Genomic DNA, 26,388 nt, shown 5'->3' on the forward strand with positions numbered 1-26,388 from the left:
TCAAAATGAGATTTGTACTTTACTGCTGTTACAATAATTTGAGACTTTAAAAATCAGAACATTGTAAATTTATCACTAGTTGATTTTATCTCTATACCAAATCCTTATTTGGCCTTATATCCTGACTTATCCTTCAAAAGTTGTCAATTTCTGAGACATGCGCTTTCCTAATCTTCAGTTTTTACAATTTCTTTCTTAATGGTCCCCGTTAGAAATTCATAATATTCAAAGTGATTAATGCAAAAATTCTCAAAGATATGTCAAATTTCCGTTTTGAATCTGAAAGGAAGAATGTCAAAACTTGTGACACTTAGGCATAAAAAATAATTTCAACAAAGAACTTAGATTTTCTAAAAAATGAATTTTCTTATACATACCACGTAATAACAAATAACACACTGTAATAATTTCTCAAATAATAGGTAGCAGGTTTTACCGTTTTGGTTTTTTCCTTTTTTTTTTTTTCTTAAACCTAACACTGAGTGAACACAGTTACTGTATAAATAAAGCTTATCTTTTCTTTCATTTCAGGTTGCTTTCATCACTAAGTACACTTAACAGGATAATCAGAATCTCAAATACAAGGCAAGAATGTTTCCCTCCTCAAAAAAATATCCTCAGTAAAGAGGAAGCAGACACCTTATATCTGAGTCCTTACAAAGTCTCTCAATGCATTTTGAACAACAAAGTTCTTTTTTAAAGGCATATTATCTTGAAATTACCTCAATCAATGCAATTTTGGATAGCTCAAAAGATCACCTGTAAGAATTAGTTAATTAAAAAAGATATAAATATCAAACATTAATCCTAGTAATATTCTTAGGGGTAATCTCACCAAGAGTGTTGGAATGTTTACTATAAGCTTTTAAAAATAATTTTTGCCGGGCGCGGTGGCTCAAGCCTGTAATCCCAGCACTTTGGGAGGCCGAGACGGGTGGATCACGAGGTCAGGAGATCGAGACCATCCTGGTGAACACGGTGAAACCCCGTCTCTACTAAAAATACAAAAAACTAGCCGGGCAAGGTGGCGGGCGCCTGTAGTCCCAGCTACTCGGGAGGCTGAGGCAGGAGAATGGTGTAAAACCCGGGAGGCGGAGCTTGCAGTGAGCTGAGATCCAGCCACTGCACCCCAGCCTGGGCGACAGAGTGAGACTACGTCTCAAAAAAAAAAAAAAATTTATTTTTATTGTTTTTCAGACAGGGTCTTACTTTGTTGCCGCGCCTGGAATGCAGCAGTGCAATCTCGGCTAACTACAGTCTCAACCTCCAGGCTCAAGTGATCCTCCCACCTCAGCCTTCTACAGTTGCTTCCACCACAACTGGCTAATTTGTGTTTATTTTTTGTAGAGATGGGGTTTCGCCATGGGACTTTCATTTTTAGATGAAAATGAAAATAATGTGTTCTGGAAACTGTGCTAGATGTCTCAAAAAGTAGTTCTCAGGATGAAAACTTGAATGTCAAAGACATAAATGAAGAGTTTGAATAAAACTGTTTTATGAAATATAATTAAGAAAAAAGCAATTTTCTAACACACATTCCAAACAATGTGTTTTTAAATGTTCATTAAACTATTACTTTTTTTTTTTTTTGACTTGGGGTCTTGCCCTGTCATCCAGGCAGGATCCATAGCTCACTGTAGTCTCAAACGCCTGGAGTCACGCAATCCTCCTACCTCGGCCGCCCAATATGCTAGGATTACAACAGGCATGAGTCGCTATGCCTGGCCAAACTATTACATATTATAAGTAGACAGTTAACTATTTTGTCTATGTCTTTCAAAATTTATGTATTTAACACACCCCACAAAAACTTTTTTTGGGGGATCTTTTCACAGGGAAAGTGAAAGATTATTTTTCTAGAACATTTAGATTTTAACATGATTGGGCTATCAAAGATTCTGCAAACCCTACTTGACCACAAAAATTCAGAGTGTGTCTTTATAAACAATTTCCATACTAATAGAAATACCACAGAGTTATCTGACAAGTATTCTAGAATAAATGTCTTTCTAAAATTTGAAATCTGTGTTAATATTTGAATGCTACAAGCCCTGTCAAATGGAAATGGGTTGAAGAAGATCTCAGTATAAAAAAAAAATAAGATTTTGGGTGGAAGAAAATATAGCTATACTTTGAATGGTATATGCTATTACAATGATAACAAATAAATACTATCAACTGCCAATCAATATTATGTTAAATTCAATTTCATAAGCCAGTCAAGCAGTCAACTTTATTTTCTGACTACAAAGATCAGTTTTGCGATAGAGATTTAAATAGTCTAACTTTCTTACTGGGACTGCAGCTGGAACATGCACATTAGAACTTGTAATTGATGCAGGAATAGCAACAGGCATGGTTTGTCCATTAGGAAGATGTAACAGAAGAGGAAATGGGCCTGGTACAGGGCTAAGAGAAACAAAAGAAGAGAAATTTAAAAAAAGAGATTCATACCAACTGTCTCTTAAAAATACAACAGTATTTTTACTCCTACAATCATATCATTTAAAAATACAATTTCTAACCACAGCAAAGCAAATGGCAAAATTTATTTTTGATTGCATCTTAAATGCATAACCTGTGCAGCAGTATTAAAAAGAAGAGGAAAGTTAAGGATTTACTTGGGACAATCTCTAATTTGTAAAATGAGAAAAACTCTCATCAGATAGTTCTTGGGAGCTACCAGTAAGAACTGAAAGAAATGGAATCTGGTGATGGAGTAATTTTATATTTTGAGTGAAATAGCATGAAAACAAGACTATCTTAAATTCGCATTCTATATTTATTTTTAGTTGTATTTATCTTCCACTCTATTAGTTAACACTTATATTAAAGAAGACTACGTAAGTACTTTTTCCAAAATTCAAAGCATGCACACACATACAAAACTAAGATCTTGGTTTGAATAATCAAATGTCTTAGGAAAAATCATAACAAAACAAACTTAGTTCATGTACATGCTCAATGACTGGCCTGAATCACTTACACAATTGGCCTGTTAGAGGATGGTGCCTGGGTGATTACGGTACTTGAGGTTGGTGAAGGTACTGCCTGCTGAATAATTACACTTGAGTCAGAACTTGTAAGCAGCACATTGGGAACCTGTAATGATGCTGGACGAACAATAGCTGATGTGGGCTGTGCAGTTTGTGCCAATGGTACTTCCTATTTAACAATGAGATCAAGAAAGGGTAACATTTAAAAATACAAATCAATTCACATACCTTAGTGAACAGAATGTAACGCACTTCTAAAAGCATCTACAGAATAACAACTGCTCAAAGCAAATTAATATTTAAATTAATTAAAAGAACATTTTAGAAGAGCTGTAAAGATTCAAATGCAATGTTCAATTAATATTTTACTTTTAAAAAGACGTTTTTTTTTTTTTTTTCAGTACAACTTGTTTTCCTGTCAATCCAGAAATAAGTTAGACTAGGCAACTTGGCTATGATACCAAGAGAATTTTAATAAAAAATAAAAATATTATCCATTCCCAGAGAATCGCAGAACTTAAAATCCAGAAGGGATTGTTTAGTTTCCCCTCCCTCATTATATTGTATAAAGAGGAAACAGGTCCAGTGAGGCTGTGTTATGGCTGATACAAATTAAGTAACAGAAATAAGAATTTGTAGAGCAATACAAAGAATTATTAATTTCAGTTAGCTACCTCATCTATATCAATAATTTCTCAATATCAAAAGGCCATGTAATACTGATATCTTGAATATAAAATAAATAATTACTGGAGTGAACTCTTTCAAGTTAGGAAAACAGAATTTGTCAGCCAAGACCTTAAAGATGGCATTTCCTCTGGCTTTACAGATTACAGAACAAAAAGTTTTAAAAGATTTTACCCAGAATTCCTTAAATAAGCCAGTGTATACATTAGGTCTACTGTGTTTTATGAATTGGCCTGTATGGTGCCACTTATCATCAAAATCTTTTTTTTTTTTTTTTTTTTTTTGAGGCGGAGTCTTGCTCTGTCGCCCAGACTGGAGTGCAGTGGCCGGATCTCAGCTCACTGCAAGCTCCGCCTCCCGGGTTTACGCCATTCTCCTGCCTCAGCCTCCTGAGTAGCTGGGACTACAGGCGCCCGCCACCTCGCCCGGCTAGTTTTTTTGTATTTTTAGTAGAGACGGGGTTTCACCGTGTTAGCCAGGATGGTCTCGATCTCCTGACCTCGTGATCCGCCCGTCTCGGCCTCCCAAAGTGCTGGGATTACAGGCTTGAGCCACCGTGCCCGGCCCAAAATCTTATTAAGCTACATAGGAAGGATAAACTAGTATTCTTATAACTTTATTTATTCAGTAAGTTGAGAACTGAAGCTCTCAAAGACTAGTGGGAAGACACAATAAAAAGTACAACAAACAACAAAATTTCAGATTGTAGTAAATCTTAAGTGTTACAGAATAATACGTGCAACCTAACAAAGGGTGAAAGATTAGCTGAGGGTAAGGAAGAGTCAGTTAATTTAGATAGCATAGTAAGAATAGGTGAGCTTCTATGCAAAAACAGCATTTGAACTGATGATGAAAGGGTAAGGAGGAGAGCATTTCATTATAGGGACAAGGAAGCAATACCACATGTCATGTCCTGAGGTAGGAAAAAGCTTCAAATATTTGATGAACACAAGAGAGAGGCATGAGGTGAGGATAGATGCGTAGACAGGCCCAGATAAAAGAGGACTTATGCCAAGGAGTGTGAAGTATTTTAAATACAATGGTAGACCACTGAAAGATTTTAAGCAGGTGACATGTTTAATGTATTAAAAGTCATCTTATAGAAAATGGATTGGAGGTAGAAGCAGGAAGATCAGTTAGAAGGTAACTGTTAATAATCCAAACAAATGATGATGATGTTTTGGGCTTAAGTGGTGTCACTGAACACAGACATAGAGGACGAGATTCAGGTCTGATAAAATATGCTGTTAGTTTCAGTGTAAAAGAAAAGAATAAATAAAGGATGACCTCTAAATTCTCAGCTAGAACAACTAAACGGGTGGAGAAAATTTACTGAGATGGGGAAAACTGGGGGAAGAATCAAGGACTCTGATTTTGACCTATTAAGTTTAAGATGTCTATTAGACATAGAAAAGGTGATGTCAAGATGGAGTTGGATATAAATATGGCAATCTGGTGAGATACCTATGCCCATAGAAATTTGGGAGTCATCAGTATGTAGATGTTTATTAAAGTTATGGGTCTGGATGAGATCACCTAGGAAGAAAATCAAGAAAGAAGAAGAGCTCCAGATTTTTTTTTTTAAATCAATTTCATATGGTATACCTTGCTCAAGGAGGGCCTAATGATTGGGGAATGCAGAAAGAAGGAATACTCCTAAAAGATGCTGGAGCAGCCATGAACAACGAAAAACTGTTAAGTGTGTAAAGAATGAAATGCTCTTTAGGAAAAAAGATTTATATCAGAGATTTAAAAAGCATTTCTAATAACTGCGATAATGTGAAAACAACCTTTATGTCCAAAAAGAACAGGATAACATAATACATATCATATAATTAAATAAAGTACAACCATTTTGGGGAAATCTCTAATGACATGGGAAAATATTCATCAATACTGAGCGTCTAAAGCACAATATAAAATAAAGCTAGGATCTTTGTATCCATCTATCCTTCTATTTATTCACTTATATATTTGTACCTATAAATGTATATATCTAGGAAAAACGTTTCAAGATAGTAATCTTATTCAATTACGTGCTAATAGGTGATTTTGGTTTTCTTTTCATTTTTCTCTATTCCTAGAGAAGAAGAATGAGAATGTACTTTAAAAATCAGAAAAAGAAATTGCAAAAAAAAAAAAAAAAAGCATTTATTCTTAGCCAACAAGTTATTTTTTCTGTATTTCCTTATTTCTAGCTCCTCCGCCATGACAGAAGTCCATTAATAAGTATGGTTTTAGAATAACAATCTAAAAAAGAATATTGCCTCTTCGTTGTGTCCTGCATGGTACTACTCCCAAATAAATATGTGCTTATTCTATGTGCTTGTGAACAAAAGAGTGATCAAGAAGTTCCCATAATAATGTTACTCAAAACACAACTGTAGCCCAGGTGGTCCCAGATTATCTTGGTATTCAAGCTAGTATCATCATCCTCCTAATTGCACTTACAAAGATCCACTGCTGAGATTGAGTAACTAGTCCCTTAATCCTGTAAAAGTCTAAAAGACCATTGTTCAAATAATTTTTTGAATAGATTCTTAATTAAGCTGTTACTGTATAAAAGTAGCTAAATATAAAATAGCAAAACCCAGAAAAATTAAGTTAAATTTATACATTCATGTATCTTTTAAAAATAAGTTTTATCTAACATGACTGTTCTCCCCTATAATTTTTCTGTGTACAATAAAACTGCAGTCTTCTTACCCTGAAATATCTGAGTATTGACAGGCTTTCACATATAAAACTATTGCAAGCTGACACAGAATTTAATACATTAACATTTTATAGAGATTAAATAGTAAACTTTATTTGGGTACTGTTCTTCCCCCTTAGTTTGTATTTCTAAAAATTTCTAACCTTCTCATCACTGGTAGTAGACTCTGGGTGAGGTAAAGGACTATCCTGGTGAGTTGTTTCTACAACAGAAGGTTCCTCAATTTTGCTTCTTATGATAGGTGTTGCAAGAGGGGATAAATCTAGAGGCATCTATAATTCAAATAATAAGGAAAAGGTTACAAGTTCAAAAACAGTATGCCTAAATTTAAAAAGCAGGAAGTATAAACTATGATTACTTTTCTGTCAGAAGTACTCTTTAAATTTCATCGTTACAACATACTTTTTTAATGTCGTCTTCTGAAGCTTTCTTGAATTCATTCTCAAATGGACTTGCCAACTCATTAAACAAACCCACTTCTTCACAGTTTTTCAAGAATCTGGTTGGTGTTGGGGTCTGATCTGAAATAAATGTCAAGAAGTAATCATGCATATTTAAATATGTGAAGACTCTAAAATATAGCTACTAAGTTAACAAATTAGCAGGACTGGTTCAGTCAGTTGTTAATTCTCTCTTTGGAAAGACCTCTTCCTTTAAAGCAAACAAAATTTGGTTAAATTTTTGCTGTACTTCATATTTCCTCCAATTTTAAGAACTATGAAAGTAGGAAAGAAGTCCTTTTTGCTCCTTAGTCCACTGCTTCTCTTTGAGTAGAATGGCATAAACATCCTCTACTCAAGAGATAAACTATTATCTAACACAGTATAAAGAATTTTACAAAATTTACATTATTAAAAACTACAATTATTTAAATAAATGAAATTTGGGGAAAACCAGGATAAGAGCATATATATCTGCTTTAACTTGGTTCTTCCACTAGTTGTTCATACTCTATATGAAAGCAAACTAAGATAAAAGAGAATCTTTAGTAGGCAGATAAACATATTGTAAGAAAGAAAAAAAAAAGTTAAAACAGCCCTAAAACAACAAACCCTCTTTTTGCCACTATCTACTGGAACTAATTTTCTAATTAAATGCATTTTACAAGCTAGGTACAAGGGGTATGTGTGAGTCACATGCCTCCAGAATGTTCTAGCTTAATTCCTAGGGAGTAAAGAAAGAGTTCACTCTATTTTCTTACAACATGAAACATTTCAACTTTACTCGAATATGTACTCCTACTATGTACATTAACATATGTACTCAGTGTTCATGTATAGGCTACAAAAAATGCCAGATAAGATTTACACTGAATGAAAAGAAACTTATAAATTCTGCCTATTTAGTGTTATTATTTTCAAGGGTGTCTATTCATATTGATTAGAGTTGGTAGCACATTCAAATTCTATTCACATTTAATATATTTTAGAGCACCAATTTTACAGGCTATAGCAGGGATCTAGCCTAAGTGAAATAAAAGTACTCTTCTGAGGAAGACTCTTAGTTTAAGAGAAAATACTCATAATTTATTTTGTAAGGTTAAAATTCACATATTTGTTAACCATTATATCCCCACAGAGGGCATTACTTACTATTTTATCTTTGCCCCCCACATGTATACCTAGAGTACTAGTATTTTTACTATGTACAAATATATTTAACACTAAAATGACCCACTTGTAATACATAACTAGACAAAATGCAGGCCTGTCTCAGGCACTGTTAGTAATATCAGAATTACTAGAAGGACTCTATTATATCATAATTTTACTAGTTTCTAGCCTATCCTTTAATTCCCACCTCCCAAAAGATCTCAAAAATCACATTATAGTAAGTAAAGTACATGTATTAGCTTAAGTCCATCATGACTAAATTAGTAGGTCAAATCTAAATTTGACTCCTGTTCATACCCAAAGGGTCTGTCTATCTAAGTTCATTAGAAGGCTCTGAAATTACATTAAAGGGAGGGAAAAAAATCTTAAAAAAATAAAATACATAAGCATAAGTCACTTTTATCAATGATCACTGGAACTATCAGACTTGAGAAAAGTCAACATAGGCACAATCATTGAACATGCACATTGCATATGGCTACCGATCACCAAAACTATACCACACATATCATGCATTTTATTTACATGGTAATGTTAACCTATTTATCTCAACACATGTTAGTGAAAACAAAAAAGGTCAAGTACTGTGTTTGAATGTGCTCTACTTTTCTACTCCATTAAATGTGATCAGACAGGAAAGTAATTTCTAGAAACCAATTTCAAAACATATTTGAGCTAAAAAGTTACACACAGAGAGAGATTGTGCTAAGGCAGAAAGTTTCAGAGAAACAAAGAGCTTCATGCCTAGGACAGTGAACTTTCCAGGTTTGTTACTATTTTGCTTGTTTGGTTCGTTTGGTTCTAGATCTTAGTATTTAATGTAAAATACTCCAAAAAAAAAAAAAAAAAAAAAAAAGAGCATATCTCACTCTCCTCTGGTTTTTACTTATGGAACTTAGGATATGTTGGAAGTTCCCCTACATTTTTCCTACATATATTGTTTTTGATAAATTAACTTTCTGTTACCTTTAATTTCTTCATTACAAAAATTTCAATACTGAAAGTAGAGGGAAAACCACCAAATATTTGTTTTATTATCTATACAAAACATTGCATAGAACAATTTGGGCTCTATAATGATTAATAATTTAAAAGTATTATAGTATTTGGGTATAATTCCAGACTTACATGATATATAACAAGCATTACAAGAGAAAAGAAAAATCTAGAGTTAATTCGAATATTTATATGTAAATCTGTGATAACATAAAAGATCTGAAATTTATATAGTTTTGTTTTATCACAATACTTATAAAATATACCAAAAAATTAGCAAAATTATACATGACATGTATGCATATATATATAGATGTGCGTGTGTATATATTTAAATACCAAAAAAGAGCAGCTAATACAGCATGGAATGACAATCAACCAATGTATGAACTGGATTTCTCTTTTCACATACAGTGAAAAATAATCATCTGCTTAGGTGATACTGTACGTTTCATAGTATCAACACACAAAAACTGCATTGACTGAATTTACAGCCTCTTTACTGAGAATATTTTACTAATACAAATGTTTAGTCTGAAAAGAAATATAAACAACTCTAATGAACAAGCCTGCTCACTGTTCTTTCTCCAACAGGAGAAGCTTGGTCATTTTCTATCTTCACACAGCCTTGTAAGTCAGTTGTACAAGATAGCTAAAAGAAATGCTGACTAAATACCATGTTAGTTCAATTATTAGTTAAATGTAAAATTTGTAGATGGTATGAATGTTCCCAGAATTCTAATGAACTTCCACAAAATCGACATTGGAATCTAAGTTTGAAAACCACATGAAAAAGTGAAATGAATGGTCAGAAGAAAACATGAAAATGTAATGGGTAAAATACATGTTGCCAACATTTACTATAATGAAGTCATTGGAATATCACCAGACTATATTATTTACAGAGAATACACAAAAATTGTGCACATTCCAGGTGAAATATGTATATAAGCTATTAATAAAAGCATATACTAACCAGCCACAATGACACTGTCATTACGTGCTGGACCAAATTTCAGTGTCATCTCATGTTTATGTTTATGGACAGCCAAATGATCCTCGTTGGTAAAACGCTGTGGCAAAAAGTTTTAAAATATAGTTAAGATTTTCAATTTGATCAAATAAGTAAAATGATTAGGAAATTCATTTCCACAACATGTAAAACCACCATTAACAGTGAAATAGCAGTTTTTAAACCATAAAAGAATCCGTTGTTAGTAGATAAGCATACTAGATTGCAAACAATCACAGAGAAACCCATTACACAAGAATAAGCAATACTGACACACTGCTAGGTCACATAACTCATTTGAGAGCATTTAAAAATAAAATCGGAGGCAAAGAAACTTTACATAAATTTCATTTGGATACTAAAAATAGACCACCATTAATCTGTCCTATCATAGTAGAAACTATACTCCATGGTACAATGACTTTTCAAGCAAGTACTGCAGTATTAATATTTATCTAGACTTAAGGTTACTTACCACTTTTTAAAAGAGAATTTTCTTATAAAATATTACGCCTGGACAAAATTAAGAAATAAATCTGATTTTCATGTTACCACATAAAGAAGAATGCCTTTGTTTTAATCCAGCAAAGAAATAGCAACCGGTACAATAACAAAGCAGCTCATTTTAAAATAAGAATTTCTAAAGTAGCCAAAATAATTTTTTCATGAGAGTTCTTACATAAAAATGGAGCAAAATTATTTTTAAAACATTTTATTTTTAAAGTTATCCATCGTATTTTTTCCTACCTCTAACTTGGATAAGTTTTGCATACCAAAGGTAACATTTATGATTACAACACAATAAATACATTGTTTATCTCTGATGTCTGAACATCAACCTTTTTGAAGATGCTCATTAAGCAACATTTATAACTGAAAATAGGGAGCTTTTTGTTATTTCAAAGCAGTAATTTTAAAATGCTAAGTTAACAGATCTCAATTCATTCTTTATAACCTTACAAGTGAGGATGTTAAAATATATATACTTGAACTTGGTTTGCCCAAACCATCAAAATGAATTCCATTTCTTGTGGTCTCCTTCCTCTACCCAATTCACTACATCCTTTCATGCAACTAATAATAGTAGCTTTAGGGTTACCTTAAACACAATGTAAAAGAATGAAACATTTTTAACATTTTAACATCTTTGGTCCAGCCCACTATCCCTCTGCCTGTAGAGGTGAAAACCATCTCATATGTGCCCCAGTTATGTGTTGTACAATGCCTTGGTTATAGCACCTATCATATTTTCATATGTCTGTCCATTTAAGTAGGCTGAGCTCCTACTGTGGTCCCCCAAACTTAACATAAAGTAAGTACTCAATAAATGCTAACTGAAAGAATGAATTCATTACAATAAAACAGGTGAATCTTAAAGATCAGTCTGAGGGGGTTAAAAAAGACCCTAAACCACTGTTCATTAAGGTGAATTCAACTTCAGTTTAATCTGGCTACATTTTATCGCTTAGTCTTTGGATTACTTCACACACCAACAGAAAACTATTATTTTATAACCTCTCTTCAGAACCTGCTTGTATTACCACTGAAGGATAGTGTTCAGATGCAACAACACTTCCATTACTTGACTTACTCATTCACTCTTCAGACATTTACTGGGCACCAACTATAGGCACTAGGACCACAATCGAACTTTTCCCCACCCAGGTACTATCTTCCTATTACTTTATCATTATAAGAATCTCTCCCAATTTTGGGGAAATAAGAAACAGTGGTACTTTTGACAGACTGCTGAATAACACAGTTCTCAGAGAATGAACATATCTGCAGAGCGTATTGACATTAATATTTTACACTTTTTCTTTGTATTGCTGTTTTATATGTATGTGTCTTACATCCTACATTAAAAGCATCTGAAAGTAAGATTTACTTTATATTCCAAAGAACCTCATAATGTGGCTTTTCCACTAAAGGCAATCATTAAACATTTGCGAATGAATGCATTTTGGTGCAGGTCCCAGATTTTAAAACTGCAAAGTCAACAAATTAATAGATAAGAAGTTGGAATGTTGTTGCCAAGGAATTTTATTCTACCAATTTTCTTTGCTTGGATTAGTTTGACCACAAATATTCAAATCAAAGAACTACATGTAGAATAAATAACATTTGTGTTCGTACAAAACATATGAAATGGCACCAAGTTCAATCCTAAGTGAAAGGAAGTGGCCAGAAGGAACCTAACAAATATTTAGGATCATATGAATATTAAAAGGGAGAATGCAACCAATATGTATTTATAAACTCTCATATAAGATCCACAGATCAAATTTGTCTAAATGCAATTTACAAAGGGATTACTGATCCTATAACAGTAATAATTATATACAGTGACAGCAACACCGCAAAGGTATCTGTCAAAATACAAAAACACTGCAAAGGACAAAATACACTGGTACTTGATACAGATGAATTTGACCTTGGTTATCTGAGAAAATTTATTATTTTTAACAAGAAACTTAAAAAGACAGTGTGAAAAAGCAATCTTTTGAAAAGGCACTCACCAGAAGTTTAATATGAAAGAAATGCATTCTTCATTTATAAAGTAGCTACAAGCTAAGATAAAAATTTTTTTTTACAGAATCTATATGAATTGCCTTCCCAGTCAAATTAAAGTTTATTCTAAAAATAAGCTGTGTAAAAATATATATATTACTAACAACACCAACATACTGAATTCATAAATTGTATTCCCCCAGGCATTTCAAAGCACAACCCCCATGCAAAACGCTGTAGATATACACAAAAACACAAGTATTCTGTTAAACAAGACTAAGACCTTGAGTATATAGCTCAATAAACAATGTAGAAAGTGAAAAAAAATTTTTATTTCTTTGATAGGTCCCTAGCAGATAGCAATCTCTCTTAAAAGGTTAAAAAGAAAGGGTAACCTGTCAGATGGGAGGAAGGTAAATCAGTTGCTTCTACAATAATTTAAGTTTTGATATCTGAGAAATCTGTTACTAAGGCTTGACCACTCTCACCAGAATTAACTTCCTAAAAAATCAGTCATTCTATAGTTAATACATACACTCATATCCATAATATATTATTATTCCTTTTAAACATATTAGATAGACACAAATAAGTTTTCAAGCCATTGGGCCAATAGCTCGTTTCACTACTTTTTTCACTAGTTTAAGGACTATTCAACAACAGCAGGAAGTCACACTGATATATTCACTGTCTCTCATGCACACACACACACACACACACACACTCACGCATACATCTCCATTGATGCTTTAGACTAAATATAAAATGAATCTTTATCTCCTTTATAAAACAGCTTATAATGTGTAAACATTCTACCAAAGAAACACTTTTCAATGACAGGGACACCAAAAGCAAAGATACTACCAATTATATGGAAGACTAACAAAGACAAATGAATCTTTCACTAAATTATCTCACTGTCTCTTTTACTAAATTCCATGGAGCATCACTTTAAAATAAGTGAAATTAACAGGCATGTGGAATACCTAAGAGTAACTTAGGCATACAAGAAGATTTAATAGCAAGAGTCTACAGTTAAAAACTCTTTGTAATCATTTCTAGAGGTCTCTCTCTGATGTTGTATTATCACCAAAATAGATTTTAATGTGTAAAAATCTATTTGAAACCTTAAATTTAACTAGGACCATTGTGTTAAAGCTGAAACTCAAATTCAGAATAATGTCATTGCTTACTGGTGACAAAAAATAACAAGAAACTTAAAAAGACAGTGTGAAAAGGCAATCTTGTGAAAAGGCAGGCACTATCAAAATGATGCTTCTAAAACCAACTCTTATTAAGTAGTTTCTAGGAAATACTATTTCAATCTAAAGAGAGACCACACCATTTCTGTTCTCAGCAAGATTTAACGAATGGATGAGTAGGCAGGTTATATTTTGATCAGTAATACTTACAAAGAGACTATTTTAAGTATCTTAGGGTACAAATACAGCCCCCCCAAAATAATACTCAGGATCAAATGGCTAATGTTTAAAAGAATCACTATTAGCAAGAATTCAATTATTAGTGAGAATAAAAAATTGATTTAGCTTTTAAAAAACAATTTGGCAAAACATATGAAGAAACTTAGAAATGTGTGTATACATTTAAATCCAGTAACACTAGTTCCAAAATGTATTTTAAGAAACTAAGGCTGGGCGCGGTGGCTCAAGCCTGTAATCCCAGCACTTTGGAAGGCCGAGGCGGGCGGATCACGAGGTCAGGAGATCGAGACCATCCTGGCGAACACGGTGAAACCCCGTCTCTACTAAAAAAAAAATACAAAAAACTAGCTGGGCGAGGTGGCGGGCGGCTGTAGTCCCAGCTACCCGGGAGGCTGAGGCAGGAAAATGGCGTGAACCAGGGAGGCGGAGCTTGCAGTGAGCTGAGATCCGGCCACTGCACTCCACCCTGGGCGACAGAGCCAGACTCCGTCTCAAAAAAAAAAAAAAAAAAGAAACTAAGTGGAGACATATACAAAGGGTTATGTAGAAGGATATTCATCACAATGTTGCTTGTAATACCAAAATTAAAAGTTCATAATAGTGGAATCAGTAAATCATGGGACCTGCTCTAGCAACAGTGACTTAAAGCCATGCTTTCAATTAACAGACAAAATGCTCATGGTATGTGTAATGTCATCCAAATACTAACAGAATACAAAACTGTGCAGTATGGTCCCAATTTTGTTTTAAAAATATAACTAGATCCCATCCTCTCCTAGCTACTTAAGGACCCCACTCCTGCAATGGTCCCATTTTCTGCATTGCCAAATATGCTGTGATATTCCCACCCTAAAATGCAAAACAAAGAAGATCCACCATCTTCAATCCTACATTGAAGCTATATATCTCACTTTCCCTTTAGCTACACCTCCAAGAAAGAGCTGTCCTATAATGTCTACATTTCTGGTTCTTCCCATTCTCTCTTCAACCTACTCCAATTACACTGTTGTTACTGCCCCTTCATTGAAAGCTACTCTTATCATAGTCTCTAAATTCAATAGTAAATACTGAATTCTCATCTTATCCTACTTAAGATATGACTACATTGTTTCTCTTACTTTGAAATATTTTTTCTAACTTTCAGGATTCAATTTTCCTCACTGGTTGCTGCTTCTTAATCTTCTGTGCTACATTCTCCTCCTTTTCCTGATTAAACACTGGAGGTGCCCTAAAGCTTAGCTCTCACCCTTCTATCTAAACTATTTTGATATAGAAGTAAAACTAAGCAAATATGGGAATTATGGATAAGACAAAATGAATTACAAACCTTGACAATGGAAAAAATAGTAATTATCAGACATCAGGAGATGGGAAAGTGGAGGTAGAAAGTATGAAATGTGGCCGGGCATGGTGGCTCAAGCCTGTAATCCCAGCACTTTGGGAGGCCGAGACGGGCGGATCACGAGGTCAGGAGATCGAGACCATCCTGGCTAACACGGTGAAACCCCATCTCTACTAAAAATACAAAAACTAGCTGGGCGAGGTGGCGGGCGCCTGTAGTCTCAGCTACTTGGGAGGCTGAGGCAGGAGAATGGCGTAAACCCGGGAGGCGGAGCTTGCAGTGAGCTGAGATCCGGCCACTGCACTCCAGTCCGGGCGACAGAGCAAGACTCCGCCTCAAAAAAAAAAAAAAGTAAGTATGAAATGTTAACTCCTTTAATAGTAGGAAACCTAAAAAAATAATTACCTAACTTCTTACTGTTTTTCACATACATAGTTAATGTTAGAGAGGTCTTTCAACAACAATTTCTTATGATACACATACACACACAAATTCTAATGTTCAGCAATCAGTTTTTCTTCTGTTTAAGTTAACTGTAATGCTTTTATTTAAAATGGCATATGTATTAGTAAGAAGTCAATCACAAAAACCATTCTAACTATTTTAAGCAGAAGAGAATCAGGAAAGGCCTTTTTTGGGTCTCCAAGAATGATACCTAGAACATGTCAAAACTAGTCTTTGTTCAAAGGCTGGCCCTAGAAACACACTGCATTAGCTGTAATTCAGGGATTACAGAATCAAGCTGTCTGTTCACTCTAAGCCAGCAAAACGGTTGATTTGAGTAATACCATCTCTCATTCCATTTAATTTGGTACCAAATCCAAAAAGTAAAGTGGGTCAGGCGCAGTGGCTCACGCCTATAATCCCAGCATATTGGGAGGCCAAGGTGGGCAGGTGGCTTGAGCCCAGGAGTTTGAGAACAGCCTGGACAACACTGGGAGACCCTGTATCAAAAAAAAAAAAAAAAAAAAAAAAAAAAACAAGCAAAAAATTAGTCAGGTGTGGTGGTGAGCACCTGTGGTCCTGGCTACTCTGGAGGCTGAGGTGGGAGGATCACCTGAGCCCGAGAGGTTGAGGCTTCAGTGTGTTATGATCATGCTACTGCACTCCAGCTCAGGTAACAGAGTGAGACCCTGTCTCGAGGGGGAAAAAAAAAATAATTAAAGTAAATCTGATTTGCCAGAAAGAGTAAATTTCGTTGGTGAAACCTAAAATCATATGCAGAGTTCTAGGTGCAAAGAGAATTGTAGTTTTCAGCTCTCTTAACTTTACAGAAAAAAATATATATCAAATAGATCTCCAAAATAAATGTCAAATTAGTCTATCTCTCTCTGTGTCCACTGTTACCACCTAATCCAAACCACCATCATCTCTCACCTGGATTGCTGTCAGCCTCTTGTCTCCCCTGTGACCACTCAGCAGTGGCTTTTCACTGCTCAGTGAATAAAACCCAAACACCTTATCATAGGATATGTCTTTTTTTCTATCTCCTCTGACCTCATCTCTTAACCTTCTCTCTGTTGATCATTATATGCTCCAGCCACAGTAGTTATGTTTTTGTTCTTAAACACACCATACACATTCCCTCCCTAGGGCCTTTACATTTGCTGCTCCTTTAGTCTAGAAACATACAAAGTGTGTGCTCCTGCATTTTCTTCGGGTCTTTGTTCAAATGTCACCTTAGCAGAGGCACATTCCCTGGTTAACCAATCTAAAATAGCATTAACTCTGATTAACTCCTATGTATACCTGGCTATACATCATTAAATATCATGTAAATCAAAATTACAGTGAGATACCACAACACCCTCACCAGAACGACTAAAACTTAAGAGACTAACCAAAACAATCTTGAAAAACAAAGACTAAATTAGAGAATTTACCTTAACTGACTGGAACACTAACTGTAAAGCTAGAGTAATCAAAATGGTGTGGTACTGGCATAAAAGTTGACAGAATGATGAATGGAACAGAATATAAATCCCAGAAACAGACCCATACTTACACAATCATTTGATTTTCATTAAAGGAGTCAAAGCAGTTTAATGAGGAAAGAAAAATCTTTTCAGGAAATTATGCTGGGATATCTAAACTCATATTTTTAAAAAGTTAGCTTTAACTGGCTGGGCACGGTGGCTCACGCCTGTAATCCTAGCACTTTGGGAGGCCGAGGCAGGGGCATCACCTGAGATCAGGAGTTCGAGACCAGCCTGACCAACATGAAGAAACTCCATCTCTACTAAAAATACAAAATTAGCCAGGCGTGGTGGCACATGCCTGTAAACCAAGCTACTTGGGAGGCTGAGGCAGAAGAATCGCTTGAACCCAGGAGGCGGAGGTTGTGGTGAGCTGAGATTGTGCCATTGCACTCTAGCAATGGGTAACAAGAGCGAAATTCCATCTCAAGGAAAAAAAAAAAAGTTAGCTTCAACCCCTATCTCACACCATACACAAAAATTAATTCAAGATTAAAGAGAAATCTAAATGAAACAGAAAGCTTTTAGAGGAAAACAAAGGAGAATACCTTCATAACCTAAAGGCAAGCAAAAATTTATCAGACAAGTCACAGAAAGCAACAACCATAAGAGGAAAAATATTAACACATTAGGATTCATTAAAATTAGAAACATCTGTTCATCAAAAGATATTATGAAAATTAAGATACAAACCACAGAAAAAGCAATCTCTGACACAGGACTGGTATCCAGGATATATAAAGAACTCCCACAACTCAATAATAAAAAGACAACCCAATTTTTTAAAATGAGCAAAAGATTTACAAAGATACTTCACAAAATGTAAGGGATACAAATGGTCAACAAACACATGAAAAAAGCAGCCTGGCAATTTCCTAAAAAGTCAAACATATATCTATCAGATAATCCCATCATTATACTCCCATGTATTCTTCCAAGAGAAATGAAAGCATGTGTCCATAAAAAGACTTGTACACAAGTATTCACATCAGCTTTATTAATACTAAAAAAACCAATATCTATCAGTAGATGAACAGATAAATTGTGAGATAATAAAATATTATATCTCAATGAAAAGGAATTAACTACTGGTAACATAACATGGAGAAATATTAAACTATGTGGAGTGAAAAAATGTACTGTATGATTCCATTTATATAAAATTCTGGAAAATGCAAACAAATGTACAGTACCAGAAGGTAGACCAGTAATTGATAAAGGTAGGTGGGATAAGAGGAATTATAAATAGGCATGAGGAAACTTTTGGGGTGATGTATATGTTCACTATCCTGACTGTGCTGATGGTTTTATGAGTAGTATGTGTTAAAATTTATCAAATGGTACATTTTTAAGTATATACAGTTTATTGTAGGTCATTATATTTCAATTTAAAATATCAACTAAGAAAACAAATGAGAAGAAATAATGCTTACTTACAATTTATGGTCCGTATATTTAAGTACTTTGTAACTTCGCTACACATTACATTTATTCTTTAATTCTTCCTTAGTGTCTATGGTTATTTTAAGGTAAGTATAATAGGAATAGATTAATAATTTAGTGGCTTGTTAAAAAAATATTACTTTCTGAAACTGCTGCCATATGCCCAATATTAAAGATGGTAGGCTTAACAACATTAATACATTAGTGATACTCTAAGAAGTAAATACCAGTTAATTTCATAAAAGTTTAGTAAGTAAAATAATTCTCATATAATATAGATCTGATTTCTAATTAGGCAGTTTATCAATAATTTTCAACCAATAACAGTCAAATTATACTTTCATATCTTGGACTTTTGGGTAGGGTTTCCACCTTTCCATTACAAGATATAATGTTCCCCCCCCCTCCCCACTCCATATTAGATTATACTTCCTAAAACTCAGTTGCACTATTGAAGAAAAAGAAGAATTTCTTCCCAAAAGTTTTCTGGGTTTTTTTCATCCTAACTCCAAAATTTTACAGAATACTGTAAGAAAATGCTTTTAGTGGTAACATATCATCCATGTTTTAGTAAGTGGAAATATACAAAATAATTTAAAGTAACTTATATATTACCTGGCCACATCCAGGCGCAGTGCATAGAAAGGGTTTGTCATCACTCATATTCCACAGGTCCTTGTATTGCCTATAATCAATCAGAGAACACTTTAGAGTACATATTTTAAAATAAAACATAATTTAAAATACAAATCTCAAGATTTTTCATTAAGCGTATTTTCTATTTTAATGCAAAATAAAACACTTCTGACATTTTAATTCTATTTCACTTTCTTATTATGAGAGTAGATAAAATACATGTAACATGTAGATTTTGCACTATAGGAAAAAGGGTAGGAACACTGCTCTGCCAGGCTCTTTTCTGCTCAGCAATGTAAAAGTACTTAACGGTGAAACAAACAAATTTCATTTATTCAAGAAAATTAAATGAGCAAATACTATGCATTCTTCCAAGGATCATACTGTACTGTTATGAAAATAATGTGGCAAAATTTCTATATCCAGTCCTAAATTCTAGTGGATATTTTTATCTATTAGCTAAACATTTCTACCTAAATATGCCACCAAAACATCAATATGTCTAAAACCAAACTCTTAAATCCCTTCTTAAATTTACACCTTTTCCTATATTGGAAGCACTATAGAAGACTCACAGAAATTCAAAAATAAAAGAGAAATGGATTCCAGCCTCAGGGAATCTCTCCTCCCAGTAAAGGAGATAAGGTAGTAATTAATATAACAAAATCTGTATCTCTAACTCTGATCTCTTTCTAAATCCTAGATTTCCAACCTTTTGTTAGTGGTATACTGAGTCCAAGTTCAAAAGTCTTGTCAATATTTTATGCTGTTTCCTTGTAATATATCAAAAATTTTGTCAAAGATTTGATATACCTCATTTTTAGGAAACCTATGCTGGTTCACAGTAGTCGCTGCTTCATGTTTAAAGCATGTATGCAATGATCACTGAGAACAGAAATGGTTTCCAGGAAGTCACCATTATTAATCTCATACACAAAATTTGTGAAATGTGTGAACAAAATTTTTATTGCTTTATCCAAAATGTTTATTGCTATAATTGTCAAATAGCCTATGGACAACTTGATATCACATTGGTGGGTGCAAGGATGACACTTGGGGAAACACTGTCTAGACTTCTGGCTTCTAGTCTAACACAAAAAGAACTTGAAAGTCATCATTCCTATCCTCATAACGAGAAATAAGCTAAACCAACAGAAAATCATCAACTCTTCTTACATCCATCAGAGAAATGAGGTCAAAGGGCAAACTGCTGCCCTGAAAAGTTGAGACTGAGGCAGATACTGAGAATCACAGTTTACTAGTAGCAAATGCCTGCTGCTGATGCCAGTACCAGGCAGAGACAAAAAGTAGAGACAAGCCATTTTCTTGTACCCTGTAAAATTTTTGACCTACACAATCTGTGAGCATTATAAGCTATTTTACAACTAAATTTGGAACATCTCCTCATATCTGTGATATATATAAATAACATATTATCCTTCTAATGCTTCTTAAATGTTCACAAACTAAGGAGTACTGGTATATAAATTTTTAAGTAAGAGCAAAGTATTCTAACAAGATTGGTTGTAACTGACCACTAGTAAAACTTACTAAATAATAAGTAAGCACAGTATGGCCCTGAAGTTCTCAAACAGGATAGTCTACACTCTTAAAAATTTAGGTTCCCAAAGAACATTTTTGTTTATGTACTATCAATACTGACCACATCAGAAATTAAAACCAAGAAATTCTAAAAATATTAATTTATGAATCTATTTAAAAATAACAATGAACTCATTGTATGTTAATATATTTTAAAAAACCATATATTTTCAAAACAAAAAATTCAGTGAGAAAGGCATTCTTTCCCATTTTTTGCAAATCTGTAACATCTGGTTCAACACAGTAATACAGCTGAATTCTCTTATGTGCTTCTGGTATTCAACCTGTTGTGATATCATCATGTATCCTCTAGAAAATGGCATCAAATCCTTGTGAGATGAGAATTTTAAAAACGTAAATATTTTAGTATTATTATAAAAATGTTTTTAACTTCACAGACCCCTCTCACATTATGAGAATTCCTGGTACAGGCATACCTCATTTTATTGTGCTTAGCTTTACTGCACTGTGCAGATGCTAGTCTTAAAAATACACTTAAATCTCAGGGAGAAAGCAGATGCTGCAGATTTTTTCAGATATTCCTTATCAGATTAAGAAAGCTTCCTCCAATTTCTAGTTTCCTGAGAGTTTTAATGATGAGTAGACATTGAGTTTTATCAAATGCTTTTTCTGCATCTATTCAGATGCTATTTTTTTCTCTTATTGTTTTAATGTGGTATATCACACTGAATGTTTAATTGACAAACCAACCAGAATTTCTTAAATAAATCCTCCCTTTTGCTAGTATTTTAAGATGTTTACATCTATGTCGTGAAAAATAACTTTGCCAGGCATCTAGGTTGCAGTGGCTTTATAAGAAGAGTTGGGTCATGTTAATTCTTTTCCACTCTCTAGAAAAATCTGTGTAAGATAGGTACTAATTCTTCCTTAAATGTTGGAATAATTCACCAGTGAAGCTATCTGAGCCTGGAGCTTTCTCTTCTGGGTGGTTTTAAATAATGAATTCAGTATCTTTAAATAAATATAAACCAAAATTATTTTATCAGTTTTGTTCGTCAGCCAGGTGCAGTGGCTCATGCCTGTAATCCCAGCACTCCGACAGGCTGAGGCAGGTGGATCACTTAAGGTCAGAAGTTTGAGATAAGCCTAGCCAACATGGAAAACCCTGTCTCTACCAAAAATTCAAAAAGTAGCTGGGTGTGGTGGCACGCACTGTAGTCCCAGCTACTTGGGAGAGGTTGAGGTGTGAGAATCACTTGAACCTGGGGAGGTGGACGTTGCAGTGAGCTGAGACTGCACCACTGCACTCCAGCTTGGGCAACAGAGTGAGACTCTCTGTCTTAAACAAAAACAAACAAAAAAACAAAAATTTCCGGTAGCTTTTGTGTATGTGTGGAAACTGAAAAATTTAACAAAATGCAAAAGACAATGAATAAACAAGGCAGTCATGAAGAATCGTAACTAAGCTAGAGGACTTTTATTATCAGACATCATGATCCATTATAAAATTACAATAATTAAGACACTGTGGTATCAGTCCAATGATAAACATATAAAGAAATAGAAAAGAAAGGAGTACAGAAATAGAACCACACATAAGGTTACCTGATTTGTACAAATGCTTAACTGCAGTTAAGTGGGAAAAGGATAGTCTTTTCAATAATTGGTTCTAGAAATTTTATATAGCAAGAGTACTTGACTCAACCAATAATAATTATGTAATATTCCCCTGACAACAGCAGTTTATCAGTGCTTTAGATCAATGTTTCCCAAAGCGTGGTAGCTATTACAGAAAAAAGATATTTAGCCAAATAAATTTGGGAAATGTTGAATGTGTAGGCTTCATTTTACAGGACTTTTCAGAGTCTTAATGTTATGTCAATTAAGGATTCAAAACTTTAAAAAATGCCCCATGAATTCTATCTCACATTATACCAAAAATTAAGTCACAGCAGATCATAGGCCTAAAAGTGAAAGGCAAAGCATAAGTTTCTAGAAGAAAAATAGGAAAGAATCTTTGGAGTAGGCAAAGGTTAAACAGGATACAAAAGGTCCACAAAAGAAAAGATTGATCAAACAGATGTTACTGTACATAGTGCATTTCATTCTATATAAATTATACCTCAATAAAAGGCAAAAAAGAAGCAAATAGTGTATCTAACCTAATACTAGGAAAAAGACAAAAATTATACAGGTAACTACATTCAGATACAGTGTGTTCCAGGAAACGTTACAGAAACTTTGAGAAGGACACATACTATAAAAAACAATTAAAAATAAAAGAATATGTACAGTCATCCCTCTGTATCCATGAGTTTTGCATCCATGGATTCAATCAATCTTGGACCAAAAATATGTGGGAAAAAACTGCATCTGTACTAAACACGTACAGACATTTTTCTTGTCGTTATTACCTAAACAATATAGTATAACAACTATTCACATAGCATATGCATTGTATTAGGTATAAAGTAACCTAGAGATGATTTAAAGTATACGAGAGGAGGTGCATAGGTGATACGCAAATACTACACCATTTTATATAAGAAACTGGAGCATCCTCAGATTTTGGTATCTTCAGGAGGTCCTGGATTCAATCACCCACAGATATTGAGGAACAACTGTATACCTAAAAAAATGATTGTCACAGGACTCTAAGTAGAGGTGGAATAAGAGATTGAAAGAAAGCCTGGCACACAGCAAACCAGTAAGGACTTGACAGACAAGTCACGCAACTCAACAACTAAGAAAAAAAAAAAAAAAAAAAAAGATCAGTGTGTTTAATCTGCCTTTTGTGCATAAAATGTATTTCCAGTAACCAAAGAGTTGATGAAGGAAAAGTCCTTTATAGAATTTCAACAAGTGCAGAAGAATAAAATAATTAGAAAATTGCCACTTTAGCTGGGTGCAGTGGCTCATGACTGTAATTCCAGCACTTTGGGAGGCTGAGGTGGGAGGATGGCTTGAGCTCAGGAGTTCAAGACTAGCTTGGGAAAGATGGTGTGATCCCATCTCTACAAACAATTTAAAACAGTCACTCATGGTAGCATCACCATGGTAGCACCATGGCAGCATCATGACTACATGTCTGTAGTCCCAGCTACTCTGGAGGCTGAGGCAGGAGGATCTCTTAAGCCCAGGAGGTCCAGGCTGCAGTAACCTGTGATTGTGCCACTGCAGTCCAGCCTGGGTGACAGAACAAGACCCCGTCTCTTTTTTTTTTTAAAAAAAGAGACCATCCTGGCTAACACTTTCAAAACCCCGTCTCTACTAAAAATATAAAAAAATTAGCCAGGCATGGTGGCAGGCACCTGTAGTCCCAGCTACTAGGGAGGCTGAGGCAGAATGGCGTGAACCTGGAAGGTGGAGCTTGCAGTGAGCCGAGAGCGCGTCACTGCACTCCAGTCAAAACGAAAACAAAAGCACTGCCCATTTGGTCGCAAAGGCAGAGCTGTCAAGTTCTCATAATCAAATCTCAGTCCAAATCCCTGTGACCCCCTTCTCAACAACAACAACAACAACAAAAAGCAGGGCATGGTGGCACCTGCCTGTGGTCCCAGTTACTGAGGAAGGAGGATCCCTTGAACCCAAGAGGTCAAGATTGCAGTAATCAGTGGCAAGAGAGAGATACTGTCTCCAAAAAAAAAAAAAAAAAAAAACGAAAGAAGAAAAAAGAAAGAAGAAAGAACAAATAAATAAGGAGAGAGAGGAGGAAGAGAAGCAACAGGAAGAGGAGGAGGCTAGGAGGAGGGAGGGGGAAGGAAGAAAGAGGGAGGAAGGGAGAGAGAAGAGAGGAAGGAAGGAGGTGGGAGAGAGGAGAGAGGGAGGAAAGAAGAGGGAGGGAGGGAGAAGAGGGAGGAAAGAAGAAAGGAAGGAGGGAGAAGGGGGAGGAGTAGGAGGAAGTAGAAGAGGAAGAACACCACCACTTTAATCCCTAATGAAATAATGGACCTGAGCAACTATCATCAATGTCTGATTTTTAAAACCATTAGGAGAAAAGGTGATAGGAACTTCACCCAATGGTTGGACCAGGCTGACAGCATCTGAATTCAGACTAGTCTTAAATTAACACCAAAAGTTGTTAAGGGTAGGGGCAGGGAATGTCAAAAGTCAAAAGTGAATCTAATCAAGCCTCCCTAGCTCCAATTACAAGGAAATTCAGGAGACAGGAAAAGAAGTTAAACACCACCACCAGGAGGTAATCATCCAAATCCAATACAGATATTTTCAATTTACGATGGGTTTATTGGGACATAACCCCATCACGAATTAAGCAGTATAGCGACTATATTACTTTCCCACCATTGTAAGGTCAAAAAACCCTAAGATAAATCACTGTAAGTTAGAACAAATGACCTGCTCTCTTCAACAAGTAAATGTCATGGAGATAAAAAGAAGAGCAAAGGAAGAGGGTTACTGTTTTCCATTAGAAGAAATTTAATAAACATACAACCAAATTAAGGATCCTGATTTGAACAAAACAACTGCAAAAAGACATCTCTGAGTCAGGATTACTTTCCTACTTTTAAATTTCAATTTAAAAGTTCTCAATTAATTATCCCTTCCATCAACTTGTTTTCTTTCTAGAAATTATATATAGAAAACATATTTGACTCAACTAATAATTCTGTATCACTGTTTCTTTTTCAAATAGTAGCTTTTTCAAATAATAGTTAACCCTTCACAGCAGTGCTCCCCAAAACATTTCAATGGGGATGTCAATAAACACCACAGAAAAAAAGGTGTGGCCAAACAAATCTGGGAAATGCTGAAATATACTTTTTCTTTCTTTCTTTTTTTTTTTTTTTGGAGGACTCTTCAGAGTCTTTAATATGCTAATGTAAAATGACTAGGGGAGCACCCAGAGTATGGCATTTTTGCCATAGCTATTTGCTATTTGAACACTTTTTCACAGAACATCCCATGGGACTGATAGAACTCATTTTAGAGGAAATCAAAACCTTAAAATATGTTTATGTCTGTCACAGCTAAGTGTATTTATATGCTTTTAATCTGATTATTTAAAAACACAATAGGAATATCAGCTAAACTACATACTAAATAAGTGACTTGTTTTCTATGGAAAAAAAAACCCACCACAAATACTTATCTAACAGAAACAACCTATAAAGATTTTTATAACCCAAAATGTAAAAAATGGCTAAAAATACCAAATATTGCACACATACCTGGCAGAATTCACATGTAACTTGAATTTCATAAGTTGAATAACTTATCACATTCTTTTTCTCATGGCAAGAATACTGAAAAACAAAGTGGTTTCACACTGTTAAAAATAGTTCTGAAACACTTCTTGAAACACAGTAGAAAATAAAGTGCTCAAATTACTCTCTGTAACACTACTGTCACCCCAAAACTAGTCACTATTAAGAATTTTTATAATAGAGTACTGCTCTTGAAATATCAACACACCTACACAAATATCCTAAACATA

General features: G+C 34.5%; 1 protein-coding gene across 3 annotated transcripts in view; it reads right to left on the bottom strand.

Moving 5' to 3' along the window:
• ATF2 (activating transcription factor 2) overlaps positions 1–26,388 on the bottom strand; it is a 93,533-nt gene that overhangs the window by 35,927 nt on the left and 31,218 nt on the right. For 2 of the 3 annotated variants that reach the window (XR_002731649.2, XM_023212305.2), the window contains exons 3-9: positions 26,123–26,197; positions 19,350–19,419; positions 9,985–10,081; positions 6,802–6,920; positions 6,543–6,671; positions 2,987–3,165; positions 2,295–2,409 (exon numbers count right to left, since the gene is read on the bottom strand). Coding sequence is in view for 2 of the 3 variants with exons in the window: in XM_023212305.2 (XP_023068073.1) it covers positions 2,295–2,409; positions 2,987–3,165; positions 6,543–6,671; positions 6,802–6,920; positions 9,985–10,081; positions 19,350–19,419; positions 26,123–26,154 (741 nt within the window). In the remaining variant the exon portion in view is untranslated. The remainder of the gene's footprint in view (positions 1–2,294; positions 2,410–2,986; positions 3,166–6,542; positions 6,672–6,801; positions 6,921–9,984; positions 10,082–19,349; positions 19,420–26,122; positions 26,198–26,388) is intronic. The other variant, XM_023212306.1, reaches the window with a different exon arrangement.

The sequence above is a fragment of the Piliocolobus tephrosceles genome, chromosome 11, assembly GCF_002776525.5.
Source record: "Piliocolobus tephrosceles isolate RC106 chromosome 11, ASM277652v3, whole genome shotgun sequence".
Lineage (NCBI taxonomy): Eukaryota > Metazoa > Chordata > Mammalia > Primates > Cercopithecidae > Piliocolobus > Piliocolobus tephrosceles.